Below are 13,284 nucleotides of genomic sequence, written 5' to 3'. Positions count from 1 at the left end.
ACGTAGTCTGGAAACAAAGAGGCTTTGAGAGGCCAAGGAAATATTTTGTAGTCGAATCTACCACAAAACATTCTCGACTCTCCGTCACTAAAACTTGGGAAAAGTAGCGTTCCGAAAATCGTGGACTACCAAATTGATTTTCTGTTTCTTCACATAGCAGTGTTAGTCACAAACTACTTTGAAAAAAAGAAGAAAAATTCCAAGAAAATGGAGGTTGGAAGGGAGTAAGTTGGGTTCAACGCATCCTTATTTGAGGAAGCAAAAAAAAAGACGTTAGTGAGCTCCTTTTTTTGAATTCACCTTCGACGTTTAATCTTCTTTATTTTTCTTGGAATTCTTCTATTTTTTTTTGGAATTTCTTTGTGACTAACACGTGTAATATGTAGCTGTCTCCACTATTATATCGTTAGGCAATGTTTTTAAATAAACAATTTCTTTCCAAAAAGAAAATTGCATGAATTCCGGTCGGGTAATTCTTTCGAGAATCTTCACTTCTCCCAGTGTCACCAGACACCACGTACCGTATGTCACGTATCATTTCTCTTTGTTAACTCGACATTAGTCTTCTAGAAGGGAGACCTTGATAAGAGAAGTTCGTGTTCGTAGTTTTTGTATATGTCTATACAGTCCAGAGACAGGTTACGGTATCACATCGAATTCCGTCGATTGACTGCTGGAACTGCTGACGGTTCGTAAGAAATTGAGACGCTACGGCGTCGGGTATGATCGCAATAGGATTACGGTGTGAAAAACGGCGGCAGATCGCTGAAGTTGCCCCGTAAGATTGCATGATGCGATCGGATCGGATATTAAGTTCTTCATCAGAGTTCCTCTTGGAAAGTTTTCGGGGAATTTTTTTGAAATTTTCCGGGAAAAATTACTCATTATTAAGCAGGTAATGGGAAATTGTTATTTTCCTAGTGTTTTTTTATGAGGATGTAGGTGTGAAAAGGTTAACGTTTTAAGGAAGAATGCACTCATTTCGTTTGTAGATGTACGGAAAACGAGAGGAAATAGCGTTTGAAAATGTGGAGACGCAGAGATGTAACGCAAAAGATGCGCGTGTTCAGCGCGTTGTGAGGAGCGCATTACAGGCCATTAGCGCGACATGACGAGAAGACACCAGCACCACCATCGCCCGACGCCATCGCCACCACCAGCACCACCACCAGCACACAATCGCCATACACAAATTCTTCTTGATGGCAATTTGCGCTCCGTGGGGAAATCGGGGCGATTCGTCGTTGCAGACGTCGTCGAGGAATTGATAACGCGGCAGAGAAGGGCACATTAAGGCATGGATTTGGATGGATGCAGCATCACATTACCCGAAGGGATATTGTATTTGTAGCCGGATATTGGTGTTAAAAAATGCTCGTGGATAATGCTTTTGGCATAGGTTGGTGCGAACAACTTACACGATTATTTTGCCGCGGGGAGAATCGGCTATTCACACCACTATCTGATGTAACCGCTCGAGATTTTTGTGGATGTTAGCACCGGAGGTGATCAGCAACGAACGGGGACTTACCGTAATAACGAGCGTTGAGCGTTGTCTGTTCTAATGGTCCACGAAGAGTGTCTTTACCCTCTTAACTTGTTGTTGAGAACACACACACACATACATACATACACACACACAGAGAGATGAGAATAGATGGCGCCGTGGTAGAAAAACACTCTCGACTACTTATGTTCAATAAATGATCGCCGTCACACGGACAGGTTTCCACTCATCGGCCTCCAACAAAGTAATGTCACATTTATTCGGATGCAACTTGATGACAGGGGCTAGGAATCGTTGGAAAACCTCGAAAGGTCAAGAAGTTTGAATTGTTTCGCATATGGTCGCTTATAGAAATCTTTGAGAAAATCAATTCAAATCATCTGGGGAGTTGAAGTGATCATTGGCGAATTCTATTTAAAATCCACAGAATTTTCAGCCAAATGTGATGTCAGACGTAATTTTTGTACAATTCGGCACAAATTCGATGTTAAACTTAACTTTTTTGCAGAATTTCCGGTGCTGAAAACAGTTAAAGATGTGTAGATCCGTGGAAAAAAATCTCTATTACATCAGTAAAGCTAGATATCTAATGATACTTCAGAAGAGATCACTTTTTCAGGATGAGTCATCTGTTTAAAATTTTAACAAACAACCCTTTAATGTACCCAAGTTACTAGTATTAATTGCTGCCAAAGAAATGTGCGGAAATCGTTGTCTCAGCTTGAATAATGTCCAAAATCGATAATGGATTCGATAAATAAAGATAATCGATCTTGTGTATAATCTAGGGCCTTAACCCGAGCAACGACTACAGCAGTTTGAAAGCATTGAAGAACTCCTGTGGGAACTCCCGAGGTTAGCAAAAAAAAAACAGAAAAATCGATTAGGAACTCATTTCTAACATTTCTACCCCTCAAAGAAGTGAATTCATAGCTTTTTAAATGAATTGAGTGCCAACGAAGAAGAAAATTGCTAAAATTAATAAATATTGAGATAACAAAGTGTTCCGGAAAGTGATAACAAAGTGTTCCGGAAAAAATTCCGATGAAAAAATAACAAGATGAATGTAGAAAAGTTGAACGAATGCTGAACAAGCGCTTTAGCAACCGAGAGCGATGATGGCGCCGAAATGCACCACCACCGCCGCCGCTGAACGACCGCAGCCGAAACAGCAGCAGCAGCGGACAAACAATCGCTGCAGGTAAAGCTCTAGCCAATGTGCTTTTCACCGTTTTTGAAAATTTTCATCCTTCACACTGAGGGGAATTTCAGGGAGAAGCCCGGTTGAGCTTCCCATACATCTCTACGATCGTGAATTGTAGCGGAAATGATGATCCGTGGAAGTCGATTCCCTGGGAATTACACCGGAAATACCCTTTAAGCACTCAGATTTCCGGCTCATGTAGGGAGAGGCTTAGCTTCCAGATAAATTCCAGTGGTTAATCGTACTTAATGCGATACCCTCCACCTCCTATCACTCACTCCTCGGCGCTCACTCACTGACTAACTCCAGCCGGCTAAGGTATTTCGCGCGGAGGTCGCCGTCGTCATCGTCGCCATCGTCGCCGCCGCCGCCGCCGAGGGCCCGCTATTCCCATCATCACCGCCGTGTGGGGGCGTGTCCGGCCAATCAGCGCCCGCCACTCCGCCCATATCATTAAGCAAGCTGGCGGATCATTGTGTTGGTACGGTTGTCGCTGCTGCTGTGTTGTGCCCCACGTCGTCGTCGTCGTCGACATCATCAGCAACGACATCATCATCGTGCCGTCGTCGTTCTTCGTTGTGCTCGAATGTTCACACCGGAACAACTTCAAAAAGTATGGATGCAATTGGCGTTACAAGGGATGGGCGCCAATTTAGCCGGTTTACAAGCGCTACAAGCCGCTGCTACAAGTGCAGCACCGGGATTATTTCCACAAATTCCCACAGCCGCTATTCCTGTACTAAATCCTAGTTCACCTACCACATCAAATCTTACTGCTGAGCAGGTGAGAACTTCATGGAATTCGAATTCTTTTGTTTAATTTTTGATAGATGATATGTGTGTAGGTGTTTCATCGCTATTGTTCCAATCTTCATTCATAATTTCTTAACGGATGCCCCATATCAAGCGTTGAATGATTCATTTCCGCTCGGATCCGACCATGCTTTTAGTATTTGAATGTCGTTTCTTTCTGAGTCAGTTGGCGCAACCTTTCCGAGGCCATCTTCATCCCATTCCACCATTCAACACACACCACTCAATACATTGCGTTAGAGGCTGTCTTTAAATGTCAATCTATTCCATAGCTATACTTTTTTTTCTTTTTCTTCTAATTCTCTCCTCTAATTTCTTCTAATCTATCTTTTTTCTCCGTAAATTTTTGCAAATCTCAATTGTTAGGCCGGCTTATTGTTACAGCTCCATTTCACCAACAAAAATGTGTGAATGTGCAAGAGCAATTCATAGAGTCGTTGAATAGGCGATTGCAGAAGTTGTGTGGCGAACGCAATTTCGTTTCTGGATACTTTTTCAGGTTTTGAAAATCACAAAATTCTCTCGATGAAGACAATTTCTAGATCGTTGACTCGTCTCATATCCTCCTCACGAACACAACACACCCTTCTCTCTGCCTTCTTCAAAGACGTTAAAATGAAATTTACACGGCAGCTCTTTGTCAGCACGGCAGACTTGATTAGGATACACTGCTCTCGTCAATGATAGCCGGAAATCTCGTCCACACTCTCGTTGAAACGAATCCCAGCCAGAAATGTAGCTAGACATTTATCCAGACGAGCTAGAGCATCTATATTAGACTGAGTGTCTTGATTTTCTGGATAACTCCGCCGACACGAAGGCGATACGGCGGCGATGCGGCTAACTAGGCTCTATAACAATACTAATAATCATTCGTAGCCTATGTATAACTGGAGAAGATGAGTTGTTTATTTCCAGATTATCCAAACCTGCGATCAATTGGAAAAAGCTGACGATGTGGATCGTTTGGCAAGATTCCTGTACAGTTTACCTCCCAGTTTAGCACAAGAGGTATGGGATTATCCAGAACTGTAGCGGATAGGATATTTAGGGAAAGATTGGCGTGTTCGAAAAAGCGATGTTTTTAGGTCGTCTCTAATGAGGTTGTACTAAAGGCTCGTGCTTTGGTCTGTTTCCATATGGGCGATTTTCGACAACTGTACAGTATCCTGGAGAATCATAAATTCACTCAAGGAAGTCATCAAAAAATGCAATATATGTGGCAAGAAGCTCATTATCGTGAAGCGGAGAAGCAACGCGGCAGGTCAGCAGCAGCTCTTTAGCTCTCTTTCTGGATCAAATTTCTACCGGAGACTATGCGCGGATGTGGGGTGCGGTCCGAGACAAATGTCTCTTAGCTCTATGTAGCTAGCCATAGTGCAAGGAGTTAATATGCGGTAATTACGGGGTACAACAATTCGGGTACAGCATGCCGTCTGGTGTTCGTAACGGCCGTGTAGGGTGCCGCCTAGCAGCTCGTATGCGGTTACCTTGTAATTAATGGATTCTACTAATTTGCGTTAAGACCTACACGCACAAAGTCATCGATAGAAACATATGGCATTCGGTCAAACACCGAATCACTGCTGTTGTTTTCCGTGAAAAATGGCTACGATTAGACTCTATGGGTTTTAGACCTCTTGGTCCAGTGGATAAATACCGTGTTCGTAAGAAGTATCCGATGCCAAGAACGATATGGGACGGTGAACAGAAAACGCATTGTTTTAAGGTGAGCAACATTACTGTACGAAATTTGAATACCAGAACAAATAAATACTGGAATAACTGGAAACTGAATCTGAATGATATGAAGGAATTAAATTCTTTTTTGTGCTTAAGGAACGAACCAGATCACTGTTAAGAGAGTGGTATCTCAAGGATCCGTATCCGAATCCGAGTAAAAAGAAGGAACTAGCCAATGCCACTGGTCTAACCGCTATGCAAGTTGGAAACTGGTTCAAAAATCGTCGGCAGAGAGATCGTGCGGCAGCGGCGAAGAACAAGTGAGTGCTAACGTTTGAATGTTTCTGGTAAATCCACAGTTTACTTAAGCGATCTTAGGATCTCTTTCTCGGAAACTTCCACATACAAATATTAGGGGATTTCTAACGATTTTGATCTGTTTCTAAAGTTTAACTTACATATTCTACCTATTTTTTTTCCTGAACTACTAAGCCATTTTATTTTTATCTAATCTTCTTATAAAACACTTCCTAATTTTTTTTTACCTTTCAAATACTGCAGTGTTTTGAATTTAGGTTTATAACTCAGATTTTACACTAAATGTTTCTAATCCTTCTAAAAATCTCATTTTCCAAATCCAGCAACTTGTGAATACAAATAAAAGTGAAATTTAAAAAATGACCAAATTAATTGAAAAACTACTCATTCAAAAAGGACAAAATAATTAGAAATAAAATGAAATAAAAGTGAATATCGAAAAATTTAAAAAGTGACTTGAAAATACGGTAGAATGTTTCCTCTTGCGAAAATGTGATAGCAAATTTTACAAAATACCCGTAACATTCATTTATTCAATTGAATTTTTCTTTTTTTTTTCTTCGGGGTTGCTCTCAGTTGTAATCAAAAGGGTTATGCTACCGATGTTGCTCTAAGAGTGTTCTCCCATCCAGAAGGGACATTAGCCGATATCCTAAGTATTAATTCCATGTGCTCTGCTCATTTCACCGTGAAATGAGCTGATAGAGTGGAAAATAAAGAAAGGATATGTCGGAAAGCTTTTCTGGACACGTATGGGGAATTTTGTAAGGGAGAAGGAAATCCCCAACCCCTTTATTCTTCCGCCTAAATGCACCTGGAACCGTAACGTATAGTACGGAGTCTGGAGTTCACGGTTGGTGCTAATTTCAACTACCATATCCCCTCTCAGTCTTTGAACGGTGATTTTTTGTAGAATTTCGAATGACGTGAATTTGTTTTATTTAATAATTCAATTGATAACGTTTTCAGGGCTTCTAGGACCCAAATCGCCCTATCTGCTTCTTCGTAATAATTTTAAGTTTTGAAAATAAAAGAAAAAAATTTTCGGCAATCTTTTTCTCCTCACTGATTTCCTAATGGTGCTAGGAAGAATAACGAATACATTTTCCAGTTCTCGATTTTTCCTCTACTGGAATGTTGTGATTTCCTCAAAAGTGAAACAACGTCCTTGACTTTGCGTGCATTTCTCGTCCCTACTACCCTATTATTTTCGACTTAGTAAGGGGTCGAGACGAGTTGTGTGATACATACAAATTGCTGCACAATGATACTCGTTCGCATTCTTTTCGCAATTGAGGGAATTTCACATTCTTCTCCTCAAATTATATCATCGCGTGTATTCGCTTATACCTCCATTTTCTTGACTCTAATAGTTTTCGTGTATCGTTTTTTTTGTTTTGCTTCGCGCTTCAAAAAGAGAAGAAAATGCTTCTTGACTAGTGTGTATCCGTAGACAAAATATAGTCACTTCCGAATCGGTGACAACGACGACGGAGGCGGCGACGACGGCAAAAAAAACGACGAAACGGAAACGGGACGGCTATGAATCGCGCTTTGAAATTTGTTATTGAAACATGTCAGCGGACGAAATCAAAGCAAAACAACACCGAGTGTCGTCGTCGTCGGAGAGCCGACGTCTCACTGACATTCAATCATAGGCCAACAACGGGATGACTACACATATACGTTATATAGAAGACCGACATTATATTTTTTTTGAATTTTGAGCAATTTTTATAAGAAGAGAGCAGCCTTAAGTTCTTCAAAATGGAGTGTAATAAGAATTTTTCCATCGTAGAAGCAAATTTCTATTTAGAAAAATATAGAAAATCCATTCGTAGGAATTGTTACTGCAGGATGGGACCTTATTTGTTCAAGAATACAGTTTGAAAAAAAGGTTTAAATATTTCTTCTCTCTCTTTGCCCGTCTTTGCTTATAAAGTATACAATTTTTATGCAGTACTTATCCCACCCTCACCTCTCCCCTTTCTATTGCTTCCCCCTCCTCTAAAACACTAATACTCCTACTGTATAATAATAATAATGATAATAATAGCAATAATAAAAATAAAAATAATAATAATAATAATATTGTTATTACTAGATTATTCTTCTAGAACTTTTCCAAATTTAAATCCAGAGGTATTTGATTTAGTTTTTAGTGACCAGTTCTAGACCTCTCCATTGCCTTTAAGATTTCAACTCACCTAAATAAATCGTTTAGGCAGATTCTAGATGGATTACTGTAGGATGGGGGAGTATTAACGTTTTGAGAGTCTACCAGAGCTTCTCCTACGTCTCAGATAACTTGTAAAATTTTGATTCTGTGTATTTCCCGAGCTTTCGTTACTAACTTATTCTTACTCTGATACCGTTCTAAGAAAGTAACGAGAGAAAAAAGAACTTTCAAGAAATTTCCCCGTTTCTTTGTCTCTATGTATGCGTTAAAAAGCGCACCGAAAGGATTTCGTGACCAGGTAGAAACTGTGTGATACTAAGATTTTGGGAGTTTTGAAGAATTTGTTAAATTACTGTACGTTAGTGAAAATTATGAAACGAGCAATGACTCGAATCAGTCCTGTTTTTATTTCTGATGCATCGAGACACATCGAGCAACAGGAACATTTCAAATTTTGCTGAAATTTTTACATTATTTCAATACAAAAATTTTCGTTACCCCTTGGTAACGTTCTGTCTATTTCATTTAGCTATCACTAATATATTTTCATTAAAGATTCTTTGTAAGGAAATAAATTTGAGGAAATCTCAATCACTATTTTTTAATTTTCTAAGTTCTTTGTCTACTGTAGTCAAGAATTTGGAGCAATTTCAAGCAATTCGCACAAATTTTTCTACAAATTCTTGGACAGACCGAAGGAAGATAGAAAATGAGATTTTGCAGAGTAATTTTGAACATATTTTAAATACACAAAATTTTGTGTAGGTAGCAGTTCTACCAGCCTGAAAAATTTGGTGGTATTATGAAAAATTATTATTTCCCTAATCGATAATGACCCAAATAACCGTGTTTAGGATCTGAAAGAAAATATTTTTAAAATCAAATTTTTTCTATTTAGTAAGTATCCATACTGTTTTTATCCATCTCATTTTCAGACAAAATGTGATCGGTGTCGAACTGAAAAAGACCTGTGGATCGGACGGATCGGATAGTGAGGATGAAAATGAGTTCGATGATAGTATGACCGATTCACCGTCGCCAATTGACGAACCGAAGGACTTGTCGCTACGACCGTCGTTCAACACGGATCGTCTTCTGGAACCGCCGCCGTTCCCCATGAATCCGGCGCTATTCCTCTTCAATCCAGCATTTCTTCAGATGCAACAGCAGTTGGCCGCCTCACAATTCTCCAATTTACCTCTGCCGGTGAATCGTTCCCCAACGACACCACCGCCATCGCATCCGCCACAAAAACGTAACAAACTCTCTATAGATGAGATTCTTGACCTTAAACCAGATGTTAGACAATGTACATCACCTCATTCCTTGTCACCAACATCGTCCAGCTCCAATAAGGAGATGTCCGCCTCACCTGAAGTGAAACCTCCTCCTCCTCCTTCGCTTCCTACACGAGAAGCGGCTCCTGCTCCGAATGCAGAACCACCGCAATTAGTTGCCTAGTGAAGCTTATTCTACAGTAATTTATGTGTTGTTTACTGTCGTGTGTGATGATCCAGGTTCAGTATATATGTTAGGTATAAACCAAATAATACACAGAAATTCCACGTGCTCGATTGTGATCCATGTACAGATTTGTATGATGATAAGTTCTTTTTTTTTCTTCTAAGTATATACAATATTGTGTGCTATGCCAAACGATTTTTTTTCTTGTTGTGTTGAAAGATAAATTGGAACTGATTTGTAGCACCAGCACCATCCACTTATTCCTGAAAAACCTTCCTGAAAAAAAAAACATTTTCCTCATTCAAAGAAAAAGAAAAAGATTTTGTTTTCTTAAAATTTGAAACAATCCCTTGAAGATATCAGAGATATCCCGATGAAGATACCACAATCCGGCTTATCTTTCTACCGCCTAAAATCAATAGAATCGATTCGAATGGGTTCGCAATCAATCGAGAACTAGAAAGATACAAAATAAAAAAATAAAATATGTAATGAACCTTCACTGTTGCTCTATCTTCTGACAAAAAAAAGAAAGTATTATTGTATTAGAAAAAAAATACTGCGTCGAAGTCTTTCAAACGCTATGCTGGGAACCTGGGATAAAGATCTGCTGGCTCTGCTCGTTTAATTCTTAGTTATTTATTGATAAATAATTGAGATAATAAATGTCTACAGTACTCCGCGGAGGTACGCGGATGGAGTTTACATTTTTCTTTGTTAAATCCGTACTTCGCTTTATACATTTACAACATTTTCTGGATCTCTCACAGTCTTCGATAGATCATAATAGATAATAGATCATTTTTTTCCGGAAATTTTGCTTTCGTCCTCTCTTCAGCAATTCTTTCACTATGGTGTGAACTTATTTTTATACTTTTTATTATTCTATTTTATATTTTCAAACTTACTTTAGTGCAGCATCTTCTCATGGCCCTGGAAAGAATCCTCCAGAATGTTGACTTTTGTTTTCTTAGATTCCAGCATCTCCCCTATAATCAACTTCTATTAAAACAGATCGTCTCAGTCCTCCGAAGAAATCCTCGTAACCTTTAGGTTCGCCACCGCTAGGATCCTCACAATAGGAATCCTGATAACCTTCAGGATCAGGATTCCTTCTAATTTCAGAGAGTCGCTTAGCGACACTTGAACGATCCAGATCATTTCAGGAGCGCAGCCCACTTCAAATTGCTGTTCCACCTCTATTATCCTCTCAAAATCACCACGAAAAAAAAAACTTCTTCTCCAAGGCTTTGTTTCTGGTCGTCGTTGTCGTCGTCGTCTAAGATATGTAAATAGATCAGTGCTCATCGTCCGGGGATTCTCTTCCACGTAAGACCCACAAAATATCATCGTTAGCGAAAAGTATCGAAACCACACGACGATGATCAGGTGGTTGTATGGTATGGTTGTTGTGTGCGTAGCGGATAAGTCCTCATCGCTATCTCTAAAGAGTGTGTACACGTACGATTAGTAACTAAGAACATGTATATACTTCACGCACAATGAGACCACCGTTCTTCGGCCTATTTAGCCACCTAAAACCGACAACAAATCCAGTCGGGACCCTATGCGTATTCTCTCTATTCGCCTTGTTGTTTTTTTTGTTGTTTTCCCTGCTGTATACATTTTGAAACAGTGGAAACAGCCGAATTAGTGCACGTGCAATACGATAGCACGGAGGTAAAATTCACATTATGTTGATGTTCACATTTTTGCAGATATCCTAGAGCCTAAATGCACACTAACGTTTGGCGTGGGTACGAGCGTGAAGCAAGCCATCATCACCGTCATCGCTAACGCCACCACGGGCCGGGATACGGTAGGTAGATGTCAGATAGAATTGCAGCGACACGTGAGCCGGCATTTCAATTACGGATATTAGCGTCGTCGCTCGGACCGGGGCGTTTGCTTTTCGGCGCCCATCGTCGCACACGTACATACATACATACACACATACACACACACATAGCAAACGCAGCAAGCACGCCCGGACGATACCGTAACCGCCGGCGGACGAGGTTCATTCGGATCCTTCCCTCCCTTCCTCTCATCACGGGGAACGAAACCTACACAGCACATGATCTCAGTGATACGGGGGGAGAGAAGAACGATGAGGAGGTAACGAAGCGAGGGCAGAGTCCTTGGATTTGTCATCGTCACCGTCGTGGTGATTGCATCCAGACCCGGTATCCAATGTCCCTGGGAGGATAAATACGAAAAACCATCCGAACCAAAACCACATCGACATCTTCTTTTCCCAATTGTGTTATCCTATATTATTTGGTGACGCAAACTGGGAACAACGTCACTTCGTGGCGGGACCTTTCGCAAAAACATTTCCAATGCTAAAACGAGACGAAACGTATTTCCACTGCGTACGTTGCGTTTTTTCGTGGACGAATTTTTCTGGATACCATCGTATTCCCACCCAGCGCATATTTTTTCACTAGAGCGTGTTTATCCAACCGAAAGAAATTTATTGGATACGGGCTCAGAATTTCACTCAACGGACCTGTGAGCTTTTTTTCCGCGGATAGGATACTCACGTAGGATATGTAATAAGTTATGATTAATAATAATTTACAATAATAATAATTTGCAATAAGTTGCCATCATTATCCGAATGTTCTGCACCCAGGAAAAGGGCAGAAGTGACCTTTTGACCTGGTGGATTTATGTAGACTAGCTTCACTTTAGTAATTCTGCACTGTTTTTATTACTTACATTTTAAATTATATTATTGCATATATATACCCTATCTATTATTTGTATTTCACATTATTTTTAACTTTTTTATTTCTTCTTAAATTTCTTTATCTTATTAATTTTTAATTTGTTCTTCATCTGATCACAATCCATCCAGGAAACTGATTTTGCTACAAAATAACCTAGCATTACCATAGTAATAAAATATAATAATAATAATAATAATAATAATAAAATAAAAAAAAAAAAAAAAAAAAAAAAAAAATATAATAATAATAATAATAATAATAATAATAATAATAATAATAATAATAATAGACACCTGGCAACAAAAATTGATTTCTCTTTGCAGATCGATGGAGTTTGTATATTTTTAGAATAAAATTTGAAGTCAACACGTTAACTATAAGGCTGGAAAGGTTTCATTAAAATGAAAATAAGTAAAATATACAAGAAAAAATCCGGGAAAAAATCTTTGTGGTTTCAAAAAAGATCCTCTCTAATCGTTTGAAAAAGCATTTGCGGGAAAATTCACCGTTTTACCTTTCCAGGAAAAAAATCTTTTACAATTATATCCAGGAACTGAGCTGCTGCGTCCAAGCTTTTCATACAGATTCTCCACTTTACGACTGTTATGTGCGTATGTATTTGCCTATGGCAGAAAAGCCGGATAATGCTCGTATTCCGGAAAATTCGATTACAATCTACCCGCTACCAACAACTCGAGGGTCGTTTTTATTCTGCGTTTCTGGTGCATTAAAGGATTGTCAGAATCCAAGAAAATCCAAGAAAGATCCCTTTATGAACACACTGTAAGACATGTGAAGTGATTTTTTTTTCGGATTTTTTTTTTATTTTATAGGTAAAAAAATGAAAACTTATTTATCTTTACCCTCTTCTGAACTTTTATAGCACCTCTGGACAGTGTTAAACACGATTAAACAGTGCAAAAATTAATTAAAAAAATAATTTGATTAATTAAATTTGAAAGATAAAAGTTGACAATTATCTAGAAATTCTTGAGAGTATAGTGTAAAACTCTCCTATTTTTGTAAGAGTTCAAAAATTTCAAGCAGGCAAAGATTCACGAATATGTACGGACGTTCAAGAGAACAAAATATTGGTCAAACCCATAAATAATGCGCCTTATGCTATACTCGCATTATTTTTTCGAAAATTTAATGGGCGCCCTTTTTCAGCCAGAAGTACAGTTTCTCCAACTGTTTACAACGTCCATTGCTTCTTCTAATACTTATCCAATGTACCATTGTTTCGGAATTTACCATCCGTCTTTTTTCTCCTGAACGTGTGCATTTTTAAGGAATGACTCCGCATAATGGAGGTTCTTGAATAACACAAGAATATCTTCTTGCTCGGAGTTTCTTACCTTTTCCTTCTTATGAGGAATTA

General features: G+C 39.1%; 1 protein-coding gene across 1 annotated transcript; it reads left to right on the top strand.

Moving 5' to 3' along the window:
• Positions 1 to 3,297: 3,297 nt before the first annotated feature.
• RB195_013275 (uncharacterized protein) lies at positions 3,298 to 9,165 on the top strand (the record flags this gene model as incomplete). Its single annotated transcript, XM_064203010.1, has 6 exons — positions 3,298 to 3,495; positions 4,443 to 4,535; positions 4,613 to 4,788; positions 5,160 to 5,253; positions 5,364 to 5,527; positions 8,640 to 9,165. 6 exons carry the CDS (start codon positions 3,298 to 3,300, stop codon positions 9,163 to 9,165), a joined length of 1,251 nt encoding a protein of 416 aa, XP_064058891.1.
• Positions 9,166 to 13,284: the final 4,119 nt, after the last annotated feature.

The sequence above is a fragment of the Necator americanus genome, chromosome V, assembly GCF_031761385.1.
Source record: "Necator americanus strain Aroian chromosome V, whole genome shotgun sequence".
NCBI classification, from domain to species: Eukaryota; Metazoa; Nematoda; class Chromadorea; order Rhabditida; family Ancylostomatidae; genus Necator; species Necator americanus.
The sequence above is the reverse complement of the archived record's forward strand: the minus strand, read 5'-3'. Positions and strand labels throughout refer to the sequence as shown.